Here is a 24,399-nt window from a genome sequence, read left to right on the forward strand (position 1 = left end):
GTAAAATTCTACCGGTCTCATATATAAAATCAGCGGTTGCAAGGAAATTAGTGGATCATTGATGCTTTTGATTTGGGTCTTACCTATTTTTGCAGGTGAATGAGATGTAATTCAAAATATTGCGCAGTTTCTTTTATGTTTTAAAGTTTTATAATCTGTAACTTGAACAAAGAAAATACCGAATTAATAAAACATAGTAAAATGTACTATTTTGCACTTGTAATGGAAATTTGTTATGGTCAAAATCTAGGGGTGCAACTCTAAGCTGTCCAAACTATAAAAACCAATCCAAGACGAAATATCCCTTTTCAAAGCATACGTATCGCTCAAAATCTTTTGTCAAAATACGTTTTTGAATTATCAGAACTTCAATCTATCGCGTATTAACAAACTCTCAGGTTTACAAGCAAAGTAAATCAATGCCTGGGAATCTACTAAAGAGGTTAGTTTAAAAATAAAAAAATACATAACTTGATCTACATAATATGAAATCGTCTTTATTTTAGGAAGTAAACTTTAAGCTATTGCCAAAACAGAGTAGAAAACCATGGTTTATCGATGGATGGCTTTTGGGTGTTAATTCATTGAAACTTATTTTTGAAGATTTGTGCATGAATTACGGCTTTACCCAATTGCAAACAAGGTGTCTGAACCAAGACTGCCTCGAAAACTTTTTTGGTGGGATCAGGATGAAGAACGCAAACAATAATCGGCCCGATCCCTTAAGCTTTCGGTCAGCGTACAAATCAGTTGTAATTAACCAACTGATCACCACACCAGAAAAATCAAACTGTCATCAAGACATGGGAGTTAATGTAGTTCAATTGGCCGATTTTTCCAAACTCAAAATCTGTCGGAATGCAAAGGGACCAGCCGATGTTGAAATGGATCCGGTAGAGCTAAATTGCAGTTTGGATGAATATGACAGCTCACAACTGAATAACATTAACTACACAGCGGGTTGGATAACTAGTACCATTACTCATAAAGCCTGTTTGGATAGAGTAAAAAGTGACAAACATGCCAGTGCAAACACTTCCATGCTCTCAAAACTTAAGAAAGTGAAACATGTGAAGGTTAGTGAACAGTTGTCAATGTTTCTGGCCAACATCTCGTCGCTGTTCAACGGAAATTTCGAAAGGCTACTTAAAGAAAGTTCCGTTGAAATCAAGGATAAACTTGCAAAACTTATAATGGAGGAGCAGCCTTTTGAATTAGTTTGTGATCAATGTCGCAGTATGGTTTGCGGTAAATACTTAAACATGTTAATGAAAGGAAAAGTAAGATTTTTGAACGAATCACTGAAAAAGTGTAGGTCAAGCGTGAAACGGAAATCAAAATCTGCTGGAACAGAAAAAGCTAAGAAATTAAATATTCGTTAAAGCTGCATATGAGAGGGAGAGAGGTGTGTGTGTGTGTGTTTAAAAATAAATGGTATGTTTTTGAGCTAAACGATTATTCAACTATCATTCAAAGATAATTGGCTCTGTTATTGATGTTATTGATTATATCCCTTCACCCGAAGCATCTGTGGTTTAGGGTTACTAAGCTTCTCATCTCGGTTGTTCGGGGTTCAATCCCAATGTTCTCGGTTACTTTTGGTTTGATTAAATTTAGTAATGCATCTGGTTTTGTCACATATCAAGTTTCTTTTATCAGTATTCACTCGGCTGTCGACAAAAGCAGACCACTCTCGATGTGTGCTACGCGATCGTCTGTTTTCTCGGCAGCAACCATTGTGTGGTCCTCCTCATTGTTCTTCATCAGCAGTTCTTTCGGTCGATGCGTCGTCGACTTTGGAAAGCAACCGTTTCGTGATGAGTGTGTGAGTGCTGACCACGTTTTGCGTCCATTGCTGCAATGGACGCGCTCTGACCCTCGTTGGCGTGCAACAATTTGCCATACAATGAAACTACTGGAAGCGGCTCCAGTTCTGATGGAGGAGGCTTTTTGGATAGCGGAAGATAAAGTGTTTATTGTGTTGTACCTTTTGACTATATTTTTAAAGATGTATTGTATAGTGACCAAGAATCCTCGGCTCTGTAAAGTTAATTCGGTTGAGCCTTACCAAATAAATTAATAAACAAAAAAAGTTTCTTTTATATCACTGGAACCAAATGAAGTTTTTGGATTGTTTTATAGCGGCACTGGTGGTGTAGTGGCAATCGTGATTGCCTCTCACCTCAAAAAGCCTGGGTTCAATCCCAGTCGACGCCGCCGGATTTTCTGAGGCATAAAATCCCTGTTCACGCCTTCCTTCGGAAAGGAAGTAAAGCCGTTGGTCCCCGTTCCTTGAGTTGATGGGTCAATAAGTAGGGTCCAGGTGTGGGAGCTCTGCCTCCCTGGCGTCGGTAGTATTTGGTGCTCAGCACGGAAAACCAGATCAACGGAAAACAAATCAAAGGACAAAAAAGTGTTTTATAATGAAGTGAAATTATCTCAGAAATTCATAAAAATATAATTTGAAAAATATTTTCCATGAAAATGGAGAAAAGTTGCAAAGAAAAACCGAAAGAACCATTTTCTAAGTAATCAATTTTTTTTTTTTTTTTTTTGCTGCTCCTCTTTTCCCTGGCTTAGACCGTGTGACGGTCCATCTCGCCAATAATCAATTTTTTTCAATATTTTTTCGAAGGATAAGTGTGACAGTTTTTAACCCTAGTTGTCATCTAATTGGCCCTATCTTGAATTTCAGATTTTTTCATTCATTACATTATTTATTTCGTTACAATGTTAGAGCACAAAACTGGAGCATTAGTTTTAAAACTGACACAATTACCCTACTTGAAGATTTCTTATCTTTCACTTGTGAAAACTTCAGGATGGAGTCTCTTATTTTTTTTGTGTTAAGATCAAAAATCTAACTAATTTAAAATTTGAATATAAAATATTATTTTTACAATGCTTGAGGGTGGCAAAATTGCAAAACAAGTGACGAATGTAAAAATCCGTAAACTTGTGGGCAAAGTTTCTAAAAAAAAATCTGAGACTCCTCTTTGGCACAAACCTGCAGACAGATCTTTTGAACCATATCATTTTGTCCGCGCACGGACTTTAAACTTTTACGTTGCGTTTTCGTTGTTGTTTAGTTGAATTGAACAAATAATACACCAATTGCTTGACCGTACCTTGACCGAACCTTATTGTTATAATCATACAGAGTCTGAACAGGAAGTAGCATAGTTGTACATGCATACATAGTTGTTACACAAACACATTTGCAATCACCTTAATTAAAAACGAGACATTTTACCAACATCCCATACAATATGTTTTTAATTGGTTCAAACAAATTGTGATACTAAAAGTAATTTTATGCAAAGCAATGTAATACCCTATCCACGTATTCCAACAAAACCGCTAGAATTACGTCAATAATGATTATTTTTGCCAAGCATTGAAAAAAAGAAAATTTAATTTTTGCATGTTCAAACAATTAGGAGCGTACTATAAGCAAAATGTTTTAACGGTAATTATACCAATTTATACAAGATTTGAAATCATCATGTGCACTGCGAAATGAAAATAGAAAGGAATAGCAAAAATTACATGAAAAGCATGAGCTCAGTTTCTGATGAAACCGTTTGCTCTGAGTTACCTATCTGTTCTGTGGTGAAAGTAAAATGTATTCCTTTACGTCTTCATATGAATCAATTTCCTATCTCCAAACTGCTGTCCAGAAATCTGAGCAATAAATTTACAGCGTTCATGTAAAGTTCCATACCGATTTCAGTTAAAGTTTAGCATGCATTATTAACAATTTTTAACCATTTTCGGTAAGGTCAAGTAATGGTTCACATTTATGCGGACACTTCGGCAGTAGTCGCTGGTTGGGCTATCACCTCGGCCCAACTAACGAATTCGATTCGTTAGTTGGGCCAACTGACAGAAGGGTGAAATTTCTTGAGGGGTGCACGCATTGTTTGTTGTGGTTGTGTAAATTTTACGAAAAGCGGAATTAATGGTACTTGTTCATTGGAAGCGTGATACTCTGCGTAATACTACATACATCGTATTCAAAACAGGTATGTGAAACGATGGTTGAATGACCAAGTTATAGACTCTGAGGGAAATGTGCTGTGTGGAACGAGTCAGGTATACACCGACGTTGAGATTGTAACTGGCGTTCTCCGTGGTTTCGATGAATCAGTCTGCATGCAAGAAGAGTGGGTAAACGACACCAACGAGAGTGCTTCAGGCAACGTATCCGGATCTGGGCTAATTACAGTCGATGAGGAACCGACAACAAAGCAGGATTTCTCTAATGTACTGCAATCACTTGACAAGGTCATTCAATACGTAGAAAACAATGTTTCGGAGGTTACGCGACTCAAATCCTTGAGAACTAAGCTGATTGAAGCTGAGTGGCAAAAGTGAAACCTGTAATGTGTGCAATTTTTATTATTTTTGTATGAATTTCAAATAAACATTCATTAAACACAATACGCAATGTAAAATGCATTTGCTCACCCTTAGAAAGAATTGACGTCTGGTTGTCAACTTCAATTTGACAAGAGATTTTGACATCCAGTTGCTTTTTAATTGGGTCACCGCCCAACTAAAAAGCAGCCCATGTATTAAAATGTATTCTAGTAGAATATTATGATATTCAATCAAAAATAATTAAAATTCAATCAAAAAAGATTAAAATTCAATCAGAAATTATCAAAACAGAATCAAAAATGATTAAATTTTATCCAAACTTGATAACTTTCAATTATGTCAAATTGATTCAATGTTAAGCAAAATGAGAATAGTTTAATTTATCAGTGTAGACTTTGATGGTTCGTCAGCTTACTGTCATTTGATAGTCAAATTACATAAACACATGAAAACATGACATAACGTTTGTTTTTCTTCATCGCAACTTGTTTTGGTTCGTGGATTTTTATACAAAAGTTTTTAAAATAATGACCACTTCCTAAAAGTGCAGACATAAAATAGCATTGAACAAATTCAGTAGAATGAATATTTTCAAATCATCAAATGTAATCAGCACAATCCTGAACCAAAGCAAGTTGAATGTCGAAAATAAAGGAATAAGTGCAGTATATCCATTGGTTCATCGATGTATAAGTATATGCAGCATCCTTCAGCGGTCTCACTACGACTCTCTCGGACTAACTCCCGCTGCAACCCAGAATGACATCAAACAAGCGTACTACAAACTATCGAAGCTGCACCATCCGGATAAGAACAAAGATAGCGAAAACGCGGCGGATAAATTTCGTTCAATCACCGAAGCCTACGAGGTGCTTGGAAATTACCGACTCCGTAAGTTGTACGACAAGGGTATTCTACATACTGCCGGACGGCAATATGCCCACCATCAAACGGTTGAAAGGGAACCGGAGGAAGACGATCCGCAGACCCGCTTCTACAAGAAACGGATGACTCGAACGCACGTTCCGACGCCATCCGGAAGGACTCCGATCTACGATTTCGACGAGTGGTCCCGTACTCACTATGGGAAAAATTTTGAACGAAAGAAAGCTGCCGAAACAAAGTTTCGGGAAAAGGCAGAGCGGGATGACCTCTTCGATTCACATGTGCTGCAGGGGTACGTTGTGTACGCGATGGTAGGAATAGCACTGCTCTACGGATTGATACTATTGAATGAAAGTTCGCACGATTCGCCCAAGGCGATACAGAAAAAAGCGGACGGTGACGAGTAGGGAATATCCTGATATATTGATAGTTTGAGCCGTTATTGGTCAAGAATGTACATAAATGATGCTTCAAAAGCAGTTTCTATTGTTTAACAGATAGGCAAATGAAATAAATTTAATTTATAACCAAGTTGTTTTCTTCATTCAAATGGAAACGAATGCTCAGACCAATTTGATTTTCTACGTATTTTGGTGGTTCGGATCAACGGAAACTCTTCCTATGCATTCAATAACAATTTATAGAAGAAATCAAAGAGCAAACGTCCACTGACCTTAGAATCTTCCACTTCTTTTCCGCGCGGTATATCTGGAGTCGCTTCGAGTTTCGTTTCCTTGCTGTCGTCGACGTTCCTTTTTCTGCAGTACCCATTCGCGAGATTTCTTCAAAGGTTTTCCACGGGCATTGTGTGCGAGTTCTCGCTTTCTACTGTACGGGATTTGACTTGAATCTTCCTCAGTTCCCAGTGCTGCAGGAAGCTTCACAGCTCCACCCGTCATCAGTACCAGATAGTATTTCTTTGCTTTGGTAGAATTGGGGTAGTCTACCACCAGGCCACCGTAGAAGCCAGCTTTCATTGCTTGTGCCGTTATCAGTTCGATCTGTTCGGAATTTTCCGGATAAAACTGAAAGACTGCTCGGGCATTCCGCGTCTGCAAGAAATACAATCCATTAAATAGCAAGACTTTCAAGCAAACCCCAAACCTTACTTACCAAAGATGAAAATAGCGTACTGAAGAATTGATACAATCTCTTCTGAGGAACGTGTGATTTTTTGTCGGCATTGCACAGCCATTGCAACGCCGAAATGGACACCGCTCCGTCAAATGTTCCGGCTTTGAAAGGCATTCCCTGACCCATATCAGTCAGAATTAAATCCCCTTCCACTTCCCGTTCCACCGCCACATCTAACATAGCCTTCGCTATGTCCACGCCAACCCAAGCATGGCCTTGATCTTCCAGCACACTTCCGGATAGTCCCGACCCGCAGCCAACATCCAAAATCAAGCACGTTTCATCATCTGGCAGGGCGAGCAACTCAATCGCTCTTTCACACATCTGTACCTGGATGTCGATGATGCGGGTGTTGTTTGTGTACTTGCGGGCTTCATCTTCGTTATAGAACTGAAAGAAAAATAATGGCCCATGATTGATGGTCTTACCGGTTGGCTAACTGGAACCTTACGATTTCAGGAGGAGCTAGATGCTCTGGCCGTCGAGCCATTTGGTTAGTAGTTGATTAGTTGCGTTGAATGCAGTAAACTGTAGTGAATATTGCAAATTACAAATTACGGAGAATAGAGGAGTAATCCATCCGAGTAGAAGCACGTTTTCATCGGGTAAACAAAACAAACAAAAGCAATCCTCATGGCACGGTAAGAAAAAAATCCTCAAATTAAGGTTAAAAAATTACGTATAGAACTACACGCTAAGATGCACATACCTTAAAGTCGGTTAAGAATACCTAGAATTGGTAAAAAATACCGATAATTTTTTACCGATAACCTTCGCCAAATATTGTATGATTCGATGGAGCCCTATAACACTAATCATTCGATATTCGGATGATTATCTTTTGCTCTTTCTTACACCTTATCCTATGTGTTTCATATGCGTGTCATCTTGATTTGGGAATACTAGAATACAATTTTAAAATGTTCGCTATCTGAAAACCAAACGAAAATTCATCAGTTATATTAATGAAAATACGCATAAAACTGAACGAAATTTACCTCAAAATTTACAGGAATTCATATTCCCAGCTAAAATGATTACTGCATGGTAGAAACATTTATAAAAACTTTATTTTCCTTAAACAATAAACAATTACAATTAAGAAAAATGTTGCTCAATATGCTAAACACCACCAGTGAAAGTCCTACGTGTTGATGTTGGAATTTGAACCAACCCGAATGGTTTCCGAGTCCTTGGTATGCACCGTGTTGTAGGTGAGCTGCATAATGGTTTATGGTTGCACCCGAGGGGGGCGACACATCTTAATCTCAAGTCTAGATGCTCAACAAATCTCACACTAGCGAATCAATCTTCGAAAAATCTTCTTTCATTTCTCGCATCTACTTGTATCGCGCATCATCTTTTTGCAGGAAATATTCAGAATCGTCATCAATCTTCTTTCTATCTACTCAGCGTGGGCGCAGCTAGCCACAGCAAAACACAATATTTTCTGCATCGTAGATAGAGTCGTCCCCCTCGGTTGCACCAGGGTCAGGTGATGCAAGCGTGTTGTCTCGGAGTTGTCCTCGTGCCCACGGGATACCTGTGCCAGAGAATACTGTTCCTTGTTGGCACGAATCCACTATTTGTTACGCTGCCGTTTCAGCACTCGTTGTAGTTCGTTGTCCACCTGCTGGATCTGTTCCACATTGACGTCGATCAGGATATTGATTTGCAAGGTCGGTACATGTCTTCCTGTTGTTTCGTGCCCTGAGAAAATAAAATAAATTTATGTAGGAAGCGGCATCGCTGGTGCTTTTCAAACTTTTGTAACTTTCTGGACCTTACTGCCTACCATAACCATTCACATTAAAGTTATCAAACCATAAGTAAAAAGGTTCTAATAGAGTCCTCTCTTAGAAAATGTATGGAGAAAACAAGAATTTGGAATGGTAATGGTTCTTAACAACCCATTATTTGTAAGGTTCACTTCCAAAAAAAAAACCATAATACATAAGATTAAAACTTTATCACATACACACTGATAAATTAAACTATTCCCATTTTGCTTGAAATTTAATCAATTTGACATTAAACTCAGTTTAATCAAAACGAATGATTAAAAATTAATACTCTCTTTCTAAGAAATAAGCATCTGATATTAATCACAGTTTAATCAAAAATCAATACGAAACTAACGATTTTAAATTGGCTCACCACTTTAGTAGCCTACTGGTCCCAAGCAAACGATTAACGTACCCTATTCTAGTTGAAATTCTATTACTACACTATGTTTGTTTTGATTCGCTATGAAAGTTTGACAGATAACATCAGGGGTGTGTGGATTCATGCAGAACATGCAGGGGTGAGTGAAATAGCTTGGGACTGCTAGGGACCGTTGTTCTGGTACTAAGTGAGCCAAAAATAATAATGATTTTCTTCGGGACCCAGTGGTCTTAGAGTTACCTCTATGATAGAACCAAAACATGCTAATACTTTTGGTGAAAATGCTAATACAATCCAGTAGTAGTGTTGCCATGTGGTACAATCCAGTAGTAGTGGTGTTGCCATGTGGTACACTGAAAAATTGAAATAGCAGGTTAGTCACCAAAGTTTTCGAGCCGCTCCGTCTGTCACTTCGTTTGTGCTAGAAGGTCCCGAAATAACGTGCTCAACTTTTTGGCTCAGCTCTGGTACTCTCTTCGGTCCCAAGCTAATCAATTCACCCCTCGAAATGTAGGAAAATCCACTAACCCCTCATTTAATCTGTCAAATTTTCATAGCGAATCAAAACAAACATTGTGTAGTACTATAATTTTGACTAGAATGGGATAAGTTAATCGTTTGCTTGGGACCAATAGGCTAGTCAAGTAGTGAGCCAATTTAAAATCGTTAGTTTCGTATTGATTGTTAGTATTACCAACAATCAATACGAAACTAACGATTTTAAATTGGCTCACCACTTTAGTAGCCTATTGGTCCCAAGCAAACGATTAACGTACCCTATTCTAGTTGAAATTCTATTACTACACTATGTTTGTTTTGATTCGCTATGAAAGTTTGACAGATAACATCAGGGGTATGTGGATTCATGCAGAACATGCAGGGGTGAGTGAAATAGCTTGGGACTGCTTGGGACCGTTGATCTGGTACTGAGTGAGCCAAAAATAATAATGATTTTCTTCGGGACCCAGTGGTCTTAGAGTTACCTCTATGGTATTACAGCAATATCAGCAAAAAGTTCGATGAAAACTTGTGGGAAAAACTACGAAGCAAAATGTAAACAAACAACATGGCTTGCTGCTTTTTTCGTTCAGTGATTCATTCGTCCACGAGAAGATGCAAGCGATGTCAAGAAAGATGAAAGTTGTGAGAGTCGATGGAAGTAGATAATCACATATGAAAACAGCTAGCCTCGACCGCCTTGTGTATTCTTGATCAACTGTTAGAAATGACAGTTCGTGACACTAGCCGTCTGGCTGCATTTGACGTTCCATTTTTCTCTCTTCGCGACTCTCCCTCAGCTGCCGAAGTAATCATGGCTCGGAAGTTGAAGCGAGAATTTGAATACTTTTAAAGCTTTCTTGATTTAATTTATTTTTGAGTGTACATTATTTTTATTTTACTGTGTAATAGCAACAATCAATACGAAACTAACGATTTTATATTGGCTCACCACTTTAGTAGCCTATTGGTCCCAAGCAAACGATTAACGTACCCTATTCTAGTTGAAATTCTATTACTACACTATGTTTGTTTTGATTCGCTATGAAAGTTTGACAGATAACATCAGGGGTGTGTGGATTCATGCAGAACATGCAGGGGTGAGTGAAATAGCTTGGGACTGCTTGGGACCGTTGTTCTGGTACTGAGTGAGCCAAAAATAATAATGATTTTCTTCGGGACCCAGTGGTCTTAGAGTTACCTCTATGCTATTACCATAGAGGTAACTCTAAGACCACTGGGTCCCGAAGAAAATCATTATTATTTTTGGCTCACTCAGTACCAGAACAACGGTCCCAAGCAGTCCCAAGCTATTTCACTCACCCCTGCATGTTCTGCATGAATCCACACACCCCTGATGTTATCTGTCAAACTTTCATAGCGAATCAAAACAAACATAGTGTAGCAATAGAATTTCAACTAGAATAGGGTACGTTAATCGTTTGCTTGGGACCAATAGGCTACTAAAGTGGAGAGCCAATTTAAAATCGTTAGTTTCGTATTGATTGTTGTTATAACTCTCCAGTCTGGACAGCGTTTAAAGCGCTAATATGGAAAGATATGGAACAGTAAACACTAATAGAGATTGCTAAAGTATGATTGTGTCAGTGTTTGTTTTCATCGGGAAATTTTTTCGCTATGAAGTTTTTTTTCCCGATGAAAACATTTTGCGTATACGTATACGTGACGTAGTGTGCGTACGATAAACGTCAGCAATAGCTATTTCACTATAATCGATGTCAATCATACAAGGTCTGGAACATCATTTTTTTTTTTTAATTCTTTATTAAAGAGATTTTTAGCCTTAGGCTAGTTCATCTCTAAAATCTCTGGAACAACAGGCAGCTTGCTGCCCTAATAAAAAATTACCATAAACGAACGATAACCCTAATCATTGAACTATTCCACAAATGGTTTGGATGATACCCAGAACACGTCGTTAAGCAAATTAACCATACAATTTTTATTAGGGTGGTGTTAGAAGCAAAAATGTTGTAAACATTGCTGAGCAAGCGAATGACGATGTCACGGCAGCACAACATTCCATATTGCGAATAGCAGACGTGTCGTCACAGAAAACAGCTGTTTCGTGTAAAAAGATAAACATTGCGATGAAATACGAACACCACTAAACATTTCCACATTTCACTAATACCAATAAGCCGGTTAGGCCAGACCTTGTATAATTGACATCGCACTATAATAACCCCTTGTAACTACTTATGGAACACGACTCCGATGATAAGATTACGAACGGGCAAAATTTTGCTTTCGGCAGGAAACATAGCCGAAATAAAACTGGCGTGCGTTGCGATTTTTCATCCAAAACGAAGAACAATCACATCACTTCATTTTGGATACTTTCAAAGTAAAAGTAACTGTATTGGTTATACTTCAAGATTAAGTTAAAAGCGAGGTTAAACTCGGTTAAAAGTATTCATCAATGAGAACAGAAATGTATCAAAACCTCGATCAAAACAGTAGTGTTGGAGATGGACTAATTTTTAAGTACTTTCTATCTCAATTTTGAGTTTTTTCGTTTCTCCGTGTGAGGGAGGGCTAACCTTGTGCTCACTAGTAAAAAAAAACAATCGTAATGTCAAATATCAATCAAAATACAAACGAAAATTTGTGTCTAATTTTTGTGAAGGTACGTAAAATTTAATATTCCAACAATACCGTATCAAAATTAACAGCAGTTTTAGAACAATTCAAATGTACCAGCAGTATCTAACCCAAGCAGTCCGTACACTGCAAAATCTCAGTTCTGATGATCTGAAAGAACTGCTAAACGATGACGATAAATTAAACGAACGAGTCGACCTAGCAGTGAGTATCAGAATCCAGCAATCTGACCTGAGTCATCTTTGTGATGGTGTTATTGCTCCTGCGTTTTATTTAGGTTCAAACATTGGAATCGGAGAAGGATGTCATTTTGGGTGAGAATCGCAGTTTGGCCGAAAGTAATCTTGAAAAGGAGCCTAAGTTGATTGAGGTGCGGTCCAAGGTTAATGATCTTTCAGAGCAGGGTAAAACCCTCGCAAACACTGTGAAGACCAAGACTGAGGAATTGAGTATGGCTCTTAAGAAAATGCACTGGTTTTATTTTAGTAATGTATTTTCTTTCGTTTTAGAATCCAAGTCTAACAACTCCAATCCAGACACGGTCTTAGCCCTCCTGCAAGCAGCTGCAGCTGAAAGCGAAGAGGAGTCGGAAAAGATCGTCAAACAGTTTCTGGATAATGAGCTGGCAATCGATGCATATTTAGAGCAGTTTATGGGGCCACGTAAGGCCATGCACAGTCGAAAGTTAAAGGCAGAAAAGATGGTGGAACTACTTCGCAATGGGATGAATCAACAACGACCTGGTCCTTTACCGCCCCAGCATGGTTCACCGGGTCTGGGAATGCATCCTTATCCCTCACATACTAGTGGATTTTATCCACCGCCCCCTCAACCATCGGCAGGACCCATACCGTATCCCCTTGGGCCGATCTCTATGCCTATGCCCGGTATCTTCCGACCGCCATATTGATAAGGATTGCATTCTGATCTACCTATTATTAATATTTGGTCTGTTCCACCGAACTAAAAGTTTGTTTTGCACTCTGTTTCAGATAGTTTACATTGTTCAATTGAAGATTTTATACAATGTGTAAAAAAGTAAATCAATCACATGTAACGTTCATTTCAGAATGGCTTGAATAAAATATCTATCTTTCGAAAAATATTCAAAATTGGATACTTTCAATCGTAGTGGTAAGGATATATGTTTATTTTACTTTTCTTTTGATAGCCTAATTGGAAAAATCTTCATCACTCAAATCTTCGTAGTCTTCATCATCAGAGAGCAGATCATCTCCATTTTCACCTTCATTTCCTGCTAGTTTAAGCTGTTCAAACTTTTCCATTAGTTCCTCTCTGGTACGAGGCATACTTTCCGCCTTTTTATTTTCTCCCTGGTCTTCGTAATCCAAGTCTCCATCATGGGTTTTCTCCTTCTTTTTACCCCTGTTCATGTACCGCAGGAAAGTCCTCCTTTTACGCTCTGGTAGATATTTAATCAGCTGATCCATTTCCACTTTCAATTTGATCTTCTCCTCCATTGTCGGTGCCGGTGGAATTATACTGACTTCCTCACAGGATTTCAAGCATTTGGCGCAACATTTGCTCTCAATAGCACAATCCCGGCAAAGAACGTGATAAGCTCGTTTGATTTTCCGTTCGTTGCACTTGTTACACTTTCCCGGCTGAGTGAGTGGCTTGTACTTGCGGTATTTGATCTTCCAATCGATCTGCTCCTTGCACCTCTCGCAGACTTCACATATGTTGAGCGTGGTGATTAGCTTAATCAGCGGAGTGTGCTTATCGTGCAGATCGTTTTTGAATGCAAACGAATTCTGGTGCTTCTGGGGGCGTACTCGCCGGCCACCGTCGCCACGTCGGGAACTCATTCCGGAGCGTTTATTTTGAACGGATGGGATGCACTACTTTTTCACGTGTTGGCCTTTGAAATGGATAGTAAACAAAAGAAAGTAAAGAATCGAAACGAGGATGAGATTGACGGATGCAACTGAAAAGGGCTAACCTAGCTTTTACACACACAATTTTATTGCACGAAGATAAAAATAATAGAGACTTCACGGTAGCCGAAAAATACTCAATAATGACTTATACCCCATACAGACTATAATAAGCCATATCGGTACACACGTGACGCATTAAATTTAAAAGATCGACATTTTCAATCGCTCCTTAATATTTGTCCTTGCCGCTGCCAAAATTATGTAAACAAAAGCTTCGTAAAATGCATTTTAGCGATTACTCGGTACTGTTTTACTGAGGCTGTCTATTGCTCGGTCTATTGTGCCGATTTTTTTTTAAATAACTAAACACATCTGTACAAATAATTACCGTAATCAGTTTTGATGCGCACAAAACAGATACATCGGTAATTAAAGTAATAAAAATTTGTAAAATGCATAATTTAAACTGATTACTCGATATACTCGTGAGTTGACAGGGCAAAATCTGTAAAAAATATTACCGAGCAGTGAAAATAAGATTGAGTGTGTAGACGAGTGCACGGGTGATCTTTTGTTCATCTACTGAACAAAAATTGACACAATAGCGGGGCCCTGTTTACTAAAAATGAACACATGAATAATGCTCACGTAACATTTGAAAAGGGCTTATCAACTTTTGTAAACAATTTGCTATGTCCTTTTCACGAGAACCGAAGTACGCCTACGCAAAGTAAGAACACTATCCGGAAGAAGAGAATTTCCCCTACCCAATGGTGTTGTTAGTTTGCGTGAGCGTATTCGGTTTGCGTGAAAAGGGCTTAACAAGTTTTGGGTACAAAAGTTGATAGGCGCGTTTCAAATGTTACGCGAGTATTATTCACGTGTTCTTCTTTAGTAAACAGGGCCCTGCTGTTGTGTCAATTTTTGTTCAGTAGATGAACAAAAGTTCACCCGTGCACTCGTCTACACACTCAATCTTATTTTCACTGCTCGGTAATATTTTTACAGATTTTGCCCTGTAAACTCACGAGTATAACGAGTAATCAGTTTAAATTATGCATTTTACAAATTTTTGTTACTTTAATTACCGATGTATCTGTATTGTACGCATCAAAACTGATTACGGTAATTATTTGTACAGACGTGTTCAGTTATTTAAAAAAAAATCGGCCTAATAGACAGCCTCAGTAACTTTTTGTCGAGTGAGTAAACTCAAATCCTTCCGTGCACTCGTCTACACGGTGTTTCGCAAAAACCCATGAATGGGTTTAAAAACACCCATATCTGCTAAAAGTCCTAAAAGTGCCCCTCCTCATTTAATGCACGGTAACCGCAAAATACCCAATAATGACTACAAAGTAAGCATTTTCGAGGGAAACTGGGACTACCCATTAAATGAGTAAAATTTTACCCATTTATGAGTAATTACAGCTACAAAAACAAGTAGTAAGTATTCATTTTTGAGTAACAAATACTCATAAATGGGTAATATTTTTACTAATTTAATGGGTAGTCCCAGTCTCTCTTGAAAATGCTTACTTTGTAGTCATTATTGGGTATTTTGCGGTTACCGTGTGGATGAACTATAGTTTACTCATTAATGGGTAAATGGGTGATTTGTCAATAAATGGTTGTTTTTTACCCATTTTCTTAAATTGTGTTTACCGTAAAATAGGTGAAAAAATACCCATTTTTTTCAAAAGGAGGATGCAAGCGCTTGGTTATGTGTCCTCGTTGATATAAAAAACTTTCTAATACATTGAAAATGAATGCAGGTGTTCCCATCAAATTTTATTACACGAAATATTATGATACCATATTGGATAAAATTGTATTTACTCATCCGTAAGCCTCTCCAACGTTCCGGATTCTAAACTTTTCCAGAGATCGTCCATTTTTGCTAAAAAAGCTGCAGACAGTAACTGAACAACAAACAATTCACAGTCACAAATAAGCATACACATTGAATAAATGCTGTATAACAGTGTACAATGCTGAATAAAACAGGATGTCGAATTATGTGCTGAAAAAAGCTCATTGAGATCGATAGATGCGCCTTTATTCCGCCGTTTGCTCTGATATGATTAATTTACTTGTTAAAAGCTTTATAAACGTTGACTGTTTTCCTGATTCAGAACCAGAAGTTTAATCTAATAACAAACTGAATAAGTGTAATTTGCACATACAATGTCGCTTTAATTCGACTGTTTTCAATTGCTTTAATAAAATGTTTTATTAAGGCGAATTTTATGGCAGGCAAATTTCACACGATGAATTTTACCATTTAGTGCGTCGGAGTACCCTTTAGAGTTGGCAAACCGATTGGGATAGTGGAAATCTTGGACGGTGGTTACATTCAATTATTCCTAATGTTTCTTCGAGAGCGTGGTTTAAAGGCTTGGACTTAAGTCGGGACTTCATTCGCATGATGAGTAGACTTATGTCCAACCACTAAACCTCGTGGACAGCAACATCTGTCGGTGTGGAAACGGTTACGATGACATCGAACACGCAGTTTGGCAATGTACGGATAATGACGCCGCCAGAGAGCGACTTTTGAATACCCTAGAGGCCCAAGGAAGACAACCCTATGTTTCTATCAGAGACGTGTTGGGAACTCACGATATCTGCTATTAGCAGTCGGTTTATGTGTTTCTTCAAATGTTTAGTATAAGAATTTAATTCCTTTGTCTTTTGTCTCTCTTTAATAGTTTTTGTTTGTCTTGTCCCCCCGTCTCGATGAGTCTCATCGTCACCCACTGGTCACCATAGCCGGTCGAACTCCAGACGAAACTAGAACCGCACTACCATTCATACTGGCGACAACACTCTGATGAGACAACGAAACCTTACCCCCAAGCTCCTCTCCTGATCCTATCCTTCGAAAATGTACCTCTCTAACCTCGAGTAAGCCGCGAGTATTCGGTCCAACTCCTACTAGACATAGAATTAAGTGAATTTTGTTACAAACAAAGAACAATGAACTATCGGCTCCGTAAAGCTAACGCGATTGAGCCTACCAAATAAACGAACTAGTTAAAAAAATGCTTTATTAAACGTCTTATAAATGTTTTCTAGCTCCATTATTAGATTTCATTGCATTGCTTTACAATATTGCTGTATAAAGGGTAATATAGTCAGCAATATAGCTCTTATACCACTATGCGTTCATGTTTCAATTGAACGCTTTGTAAATGCTTTATAAACGACATATTAGATTCATTATTCCACAACACTGCCCAACAAACAATGCAGAGTCACAAATAAGCATATAGATTGAATAAATGCTTTATAACAGTTTACAATGCTGAAAAAAAGGGTTGTCAAATTATGTACTCAGAAAACCTCATTGAGATCGATGATGCGCCTTTATTCCGCTGATTGCTCTGATTTGAATAATATCCTTATTAAAATCTATACAAATGATGACTGTCTTCCTGATTCAACACCAGAAGTTTGATCTAATAACATACTGAATAAGTGTAATTTGCACATACAGTGACGCTTTAATTCGATTTTTTTTAAATTGATTTAATAACATGCTTTATTATACGTCTAATAATTGTTTTCTAGCTCCATTATTAGATTCCATTGCATTGCTTAACAATATTGCTGAATGAAGGTGAGTACAGTCAGCAGAACAGCTCTTATACCACTATGCGTCCATGTTTTAATTTCATGCTTTGTAAATGCTTTACAAACGGCGTATTCATTTATTATTCCACAACACTGCTTCAGGCTAACAACAAAACGAAATTGGTAGCATAGTGGCTACCGTTTCCGCTTTCCAAGTAGAAGGTCGCGAGTTCAATCCCAGCCTCAACCTTTTTTTTAATTTATTTTCTACGCCTAATTAATCGTAATCATAGATCGTATCACTCACGACAACCAAATCATAGATCTATCGAAAAGAATAGCATCTTTTCCATCGAAATTAGAGAGATGGAGAGTTAACGTTGGTCTCATGTTAAACAACTATGAAGGAATTAATCATTCTCTAGAGTTGCTAGAGTTACGGCTGGGAGTGCTAATAGGTTTTCAGATTCAAGCTTTTATTACTTATTTAGCTGCCCTTATGATGTATTCTAGGATAGCTCAGATGGCAAGGCACGCGGCTGGTGATCGGAAGGTCATGGTTCGAATCCCATCTAACGACATGTGTGTATGTGTATGTATGTAATAAATTTTCTAGGATCTATATGTGTGTGTGTAGGGTAGGGTGCGTGCTTCGACAAAAATAATGACAACAAAAACCACTAACGAGAACAAGCACCATGCCTCTGTTCCATTCTTATTTTCGGATTAATTATTCCGTAGTTGAATAATCGTTTAATAAATGTATGATACTGTCTAATTAAACATTATTTCACATGAGAATCAAGCGCTTATATATACACCTTTATACCATCGCTGTTTAAGGAAGTAATGATGTCTAGTAAACGCTGAATAATCAAAAATTTGATCGAATAAGCTCTGTTACAACTTTTGTAGGTCGAATAAAAGCATCTCGACATACCTTATTTCAACACCAAATATTTTGATGTTGTGGTTGAATAAATTCTTCAAATTTGTGTGAACAAAGCCTGAACAGAAGTTATTATTAAAAATAGTACAAGTATTATTAAGCATGAAGTGGAATAAAATCGTCAAGAAGTCGTTTCTTCAATAGGCAATTGTTTGTTGGGTGTTTGCATTCCCAATGAATCGGTGACAGAAAATTTTAAAGTGTTTTTTCACCCATTAGTGGGTAAAAAATATACCCATTATTCAACCGTGAACTGATTCTTTAAATGAGTATTTTTTCACCCATTTTATGATTTCAAAATTCCCCCATTTTTTGACAGCTGCATACGTGGGTTTTCATGAAACACAGTGTATATGCTGTCTTGCAACGAGCACTAGACTGATGATGCAAAATTTGACATTTTCGCTCCACAGTGCTCAAGCGGTTCCAAATCGGGTCTAGCTTAGCCTCCCAAGGTTTGAACCCTGGTTTGAAATAATTTGGTAAGAAACTGACTGTGCACAAACCATTTGAAGTTTATATGGGAATTACCACAGACAAACAGACATAACACATTGAATATTTCTCACTATAAAACATTGTCGCAAAAACATTACCGCCATCTGTTGAGTACACTGTGGTGGGTAGTACGCTGAACAGATGGCGGTAGTGTGTAAACGTCAAACGCAAGGGAATTGACTATGCGCGCCACAGGTGGCGATACTACCAACTATGATACTTTTAAATTGACCGTTAAATACTTGTTCGATGAACAACTTGCGAGTGTTATGTCTGTTTGTCTGTGGAATTACTATGGGGAAACCAAACTTTTTTTTCGTAGTCTTCTATCACAGACAAACAGACATAACACTCGCAAGTTGTTAATCAAACAAGCATTCAACGGTCAATTTAAAAGTATCGTAGTTGGTAGTACCGCCACCTGTGGCGCGCATAGTCAATTCCCTTTCGTTTGACGTTTACACACTACCGCCATCTGTACAGCGTACTACCCACCACAGTGTACTCAACAGATGGCGTTAATGTTTTAGCGACGATGTTATGCAGTGAGAGATCTTCAATGTGTTATGTCTGTTTATCTGTGCTTCTATCCGTCTTCCATATTGTACTTTTAAAAATTTCTAAAGCTATTCTTATGGAAAATATTCTCAGCTACAACTTTGCCGAAAACTGTTTTTCAGCCAAACATCAAATTAAATAGTTATTAATTGTTTAAGAGATTGTTAATATTATGGGATGATCAAGCAACTGTTTTGTGGGCAACACTGTATTATGCAGTGTGAGTCATTGTCATTGTCATTGACAGACTTTCGCGCGATATTGACAAAATTGTTCGTCACATAGTCACTGACAGACTTGATCCTCAAAAAAACCTTCGTCAAAATCTCATTCATTTTTTCGTCAATGACAAAGATTCACCAGGAAACAAAAAGTGTAATTTAGTACATTCTGTGTCACATTATTGTTATCCAAGTAGCTCAGAACGTAGATACTTGTTCACTAAAATGGATCCATGTGATTGTTTTGCTCAAGTTATTTAATTTTGTAGGAAATTTAGCTAATAAACATATCTGCACATGTTCGTCACTGACACCATTGTCATTGACAATTGACATGGTTTGCCTTGACTATGACTTTTAGCTCAAATGAGTGACCAAAGCAGAATTGTCAATATCACCGTGTACTGTCGAGATTTTGCAGCACTGAGTGTGACATAGTAGCCATGATGTTTTAGCTCTATTCTACCCGCCAAAAACACCAATGTTGCCTGTTGAGCAGTTGATTGAGCATAATCATAAGACAATAGTGACTTGAATCATTAATAACTTTTGATCCTTACATTTGATTGAAAAATGGTTTTGAACAAAATTGTAGCTGTGAAAATTTACTACAAGTACAAATATCATTTTTTACAGCAGAGTAATAGGGTTATTTGTTAGATAGATATAAATACAAAATTTGGTTTTCCCATAGTAATTTTCATATAAACTTCAAATGGTTTGTGCCAAGTCAGTTTCTTACTAAATGACCTCAAATTTTGGAAGGCTAATCAGGAACCAAATTGGAACCGTTTGAACACTGTGGAGCGAAAATTTCAAATTTTGCATCAGTCTAATGAGCACCCATACATATGATTTCCAGTGAAAACTAGATGTATGAGTGCTCATTGCAAGACAGCCTATATTACATGATATAAACACATCCCTGGCAAGACTAGTACTCACTGAAGCGCGCCGATGTTGATGGTGTTGACAACACGTTTTTAGGCTACATTCATGTGTGCATATCGCGTTAAAAGTTTTTACCTGTGTAGTAATGCTGCTATCACATCCAATTAAAATGCAATTAATTTTTAGGCAACGATAATTCGTGTTCAACACAGTAAACAGCGCCTATGGCACAACAAAGATTAAAAAAAAAATCCTTCTCGCCACTCCCGACAAACTAATAACTTATCACGCATGAACAGAGCTTGCTTGCGAATATTTGATATAACTAATATAACTAATATAACTAATCCACGAATGGTGTGGATGATACCTTGGAACAAATAAAGAGGTAACAAAAAATCGTCGGAAATCACGATTAAACGAAAATCGGGTGAGAACGGGAAGATGTGCATATGGCGAAAAGCATGTATGAGGAACATGCTTTGATGAGTAAACTGTTGCAAAGCAATTGAAGAATCAAAGTGACGATTGACTCACAGATGGCGAGTGGGTGAAAATGGTAATTACGTTTTGATATCTGTAAAATTGCAGGATTTTTTTTAGTACATCATAATTTTTGTAATTGCGGATCTAAGAACTAGGCGTCGCATGACCAGTTTTGGGTTTGCTTTGATTCACCAATATGCTTTCAACGATTTTCATGAAGAAGAAATCTGGAGTCCTTTTTAATTGGGTCGTATGTAACGTTTTTGTCAATTAGAGAAACGAGGTGTTTTGTTTTGGTGAACAAAAAATTGCTGCTATTTTCAATGAGATAGAGAATTCTTTCAAAATTCCCATTAACTAACATCTCAGGAGTGCTGCTACCGACTGAGTAAGGTATTGATAGCGTTCTAGTTAAGGCGTGATCCGAGATGTTATGCCTCAGAACATCCCGCCAGCGCCGACTAGGATTGAACCCAGGCCTGCTGGGGTGAGAGGTAATCACGCTTACCACTACACCACCGGCGCCGCTAATTTAATTCCTTTGTCTTTTGTCTCTCTTTAATAGTTTTTGTTTGTCTTGTCCCCCCGTCTCGATGAGTCTCATCGTCACCCACTGGTCACCATAGCCGGTCGAACTCCAGACGAAACTAGAACCGCACTACCATTCATACTGGCGACAACACTCTGATGAGACAACGAAACCTTACCCCCAAGCTCCTCTCCTGATCCTATCCTTCGAAAATGTACCTCTCTAACCTCGAGTAAGCCGCGAGTATTCGGCCCAACTCCTACTAGACATAGAATTAAGTGAATTTTGTTACAAACAAAGAACAATGAACTATCGGCTCCGTAAAGCTAACGCGATTGAGCCTACCAAATAAACGAACTAGTTAAAAAAATGCTTTATTAAACGTCTTATAAATGTTTTCTAGCTCCATTATTAGATTTCATTGCATTGCTTTACAATATTGCTGTATAAAGGGTAATATAGTCAGCAATATAGCTCTTATACCACTATGCGTTCATGTTTCAATTGAACGCTTTGTAAATGCTTTATAAACGACATATTAGATTCATTATTCCACAACACTGCCCAACAAACAATGCAGAGTCACAAATAAGCATATAGATTGAATAAATGCTTTATAACAGTTTACAATGCTGAAAAAAAGGGTTGTCAAATTATGTACTCAGAAAACCTCATTGAGATCGATGATGCGCCTTTATTCCGCTGATTGCTCTGATTTGAATAATATCCTTATTAAAATCTATACAAATGATGACTGTCTTCCTGATTCAACACCAGAAGTTTGATCTAATAACATACTGAATAAGTGTAATTTGCACATACAGTGACGCTTTAATTCGATTTTTTTTAAATTGATTTAATAACATGCTTTATTATACGTCTAATAATTGTTTTCTAGCTCCATTATTAGATTCCATTGCATTGCTTAACAATATTGCTGAATGAAGGTGAGTACAGTCAGCAGAACAGCTCTTATACCACTATGCGTCCATGTTTTAATTTCATGCTTTGTAAATGCTTTACAAACGGCGTATTCATTTATTATTCCACAACACTGCTTCAGGCTAACAACAAAACGAAATTGGTAGCATAGTGGCTACCGTTTCCGCTTTCCAAGTAGAAGGTCGCGAGTTCAATCCCAGCCTCAACCTTTTTTTTAATTTATTTTCTACGCCTAATTAATCGTAATCATAGATCGTATCACTCACGACAACCAAATCATAGATCTATCGAAAAGAATAGCATCTTTTCCATCGAAATTAGAGAGATGGAGAGTTAACGTTGGTCTCATGTTAAACAACTATGAAGGAATTAATCATTCTCTAGAGTTGCTAGAGTTACGGCTGGGAGTGCTAATAGGTTTTCAGATTCAAGCTTTTATTACTTATTTAGCTGCCCTTATGATGTATTCTAGGATAGCTCAGATGGCAAGGCACGCGGCTGGTGATCGGAAGGTCATGGTTCGAATCCCATCTAACGACATGTGTGTATGTGTATGTATGTAATAAATTTTCTAGGATCTATATGTGTGTGTGTAGGGTAGGGTGCGTGCTTCGACAAAAATAATGACAACAAAAACCACTAACGAGAACAAGCACCATGCCTCTGTTCCATTCTTATTTTCGGATTAATTATTCCGTAGTTGAATAATCGTTTAATAAATGTATGATACTGTCTAATTAAACATTATTTCACATGAGAATCAAGCGCTTATATATACACCTTTATACCATCGCTGTTTAAGGAAGTAATGATGTCTAGTAAACGCTGAATAATCAAAAATTTGATCGAATAAGCTCTGTTACAACTTTTGTAGGTCGAATAAAAGCATCTCGACATACCTTATTTCAACACCAAATATTTTGATGTTGTGGTTGAATAAATTCTTCAAATTTGTGTGAACAAAGCCTGAACAGAAGTTATTATTAAAAATAGTACAAGTATTATTAAGCATGAAGTGGAATAAAATCGTCAAGAAGTCGTTTCTTCAATAGGCAATTGTTTGTTGGGTGTTTGCATTCCCAATGAATCGGTGACAGAAAATTTTAAAGTGTTTTTTCACCCATTAGTGGGTAAAAAATATACCCATTATTCAACCGTGAACTGATTCTTTAAATGAGTATTTTTTCACCCATTTTATGATTTCAAAATTCCCCCATTTTTTGACAGCTGCATACGTGGGTTTTCATGAAACACAGTGTATATGCTGTCTTGCAACGAGCACTAGACTGATGATGCAAAATTTGACATTTTCGCTCCACAGTGCTCAAGCGGTTCCAAATCGGGTCTAGCTTAGCCTCCCAAGGTTTGAACCCTGGTTTGAAATAATTTGGTAAGAAACTGACTGTGCACAAACCATTTGAAGTTTATATGGGAATTACCACAGACAAACAGACATAACACATTGAATATTTCTCACTATAAAACATTGTCGCAAAAACATTACCGCCATCTGTTGAGTACACTGTGGTGGGTAGTACGCTGAACAGATGGCGGTAGTGTGTAAACGTCAAACGCAAGGGAATTGACTATGCGCGCCACAGGTGGCGATACTACCAACTATGATACTTTTAAATTGACCGTTAAATACTTGTTCGATGAACAACTTGCGAGTGTTATGTCTGTTTGTCTGTGGAATTACTATGGGGAAACCAAACTTTTTTTTCGTAGTCTTCTATCACAGACAAACAGACATAACACTCGCAAGTTGTTAATCAAACAAGCATTCAACGGTCAATTTAAAAGTATCGTAGTTGGTAGTACCGCCACCTGTGGCGCGCATAGTCAATTCCCTTTCGTTTGACGTTTACACACTACCGCCATCTGTACAGCGTACTACCCACCACAGTGTACTCAACAGATGGCGTTAATGTTTTAGCGACGATGTTATGCAGTGAGAGATCTTCAATGTGTTATGTCTGTTTATCTGTGCTTCTATCCGTCTTCCATATTGTACTTTTAAAAATTTCTAAAGCTATTCTTATGGAAAATATTCTCAGCTACAACTTTGCCGAAAACTGTTTTTCAGCCAAACATCAAATTAAATAGTTATTAATTGTTTAAGAGATTGTTAATATTATGGGATGATCAAGCAACTGT

General features: G+C 37.7%; 4 protein-coding genes across 4 annotated transcripts; 2 read left to right on the top strand and 2 right to left on the bottom strand.

Annotated features, from left to right (window-relative positions):
- Positions 1 to 4,854: 4,854 nt before the first annotated feature.
- LOC135712898 (dnaJ homolog subfamily C member 30, mitochondrial-like) lies at positions 4,855 to 5,799 on the top strand. Its single transcript, XM_065235996.1, has one exon. The coding sequence runs from the start codon at positions 4,965 to 4,967 to the stop codon at positions 5,673 to 5,675; it is 711 nt and encodes a 236-aa protein (XP_065092068.1). The 5' UTR covers positions 4,855 to 4,964; the 3' UTR covers positions 5,676 to 5,799.
- A 95-nt stretch (positions 5,800 to 5,894) lies between these two features.
- On the bottom strand, positions 5,895 to 6,997 carry LOC135712897 (probable 18S rRNA (guanine-N(7))-methyltransferase). Its single transcript, XM_065235995.1, has 3 exons — positions 6,854 to 6,997; positions 6,382 to 6,792; positions 5,895 to 6,320 (listed from the first exon to the last, which is right to left on the bottom strand). Exons 1-3 carry the CDS (start codon positions 6,890 to 6,892, stop codon positions 5,943 to 5,945), a joined length of 828 nt encoding a protein of 275 aa, XP_065092067.1. The 5' UTR covers positions 6,893 to 6,997; the 3' UTR covers positions 5,895 to 5,942.
- A 4,740-nt stretch (positions 6,998 to 11,737) lies between these two features.
- On the top strand, positions 11,738 to 12,675 carry Vps37B (vacuolar protein sorting 37B). Its single transcript, XM_065235997.1, has 3 exons — positions 11,738 to 11,895; positions 11,969 to 12,140; positions 12,201 to 12,675. The coding sequence occupies exons 1-3, from the start codon at positions 11,782 to 11,784 to the stop codon at positions 12,599 to 12,601; spliced, it is 687 nt and encodes a 228-aa protein (XP_065092069.1). The 5' UTR covers positions 11,738 to 11,781; the 3' UTR covers positions 12,602 to 12,675.
- Positions 12,676 to 12,819: 144 nt separating this feature from the next.
- On the bottom strand, positions 12,820 to 13,574 carry LOC135712900 (uncharacterized protein C9orf85 homolog). Its single transcript, XM_065235998.1, has one exon. The coding sequence runs from the start codon at positions 13,518 to 13,520 to the stop codon at positions 12,864 to 12,866; it is 657 nt and encodes a 218-aa protein (XP_065092070.1). The 5' UTR covers positions 13,521 to 13,574; the 3' UTR covers positions 12,820 to 12,863.
- Between the last annotated feature and the right edge of the window lie 10,825 nt (positions 13,575 to 24,399).

This window comes from Ochlerotatus camptorhynchus, unplaced genomic scaffold (assembly GCF_037179485.1).
Source record: "Ochlerotatus camptorhynchus isolate MF236.1 unplaced genomic scaffold, CSIRO-AGI_Acam_v1.1 ptg000514l, whole genome shotgun sequence".
NCBI classification, from domain to species: Eukaryota; Metazoa; Arthropoda; class Insecta; order Diptera; family Culicidae; genus Ochlerotatus; species Ochlerotatus camptorhynchus.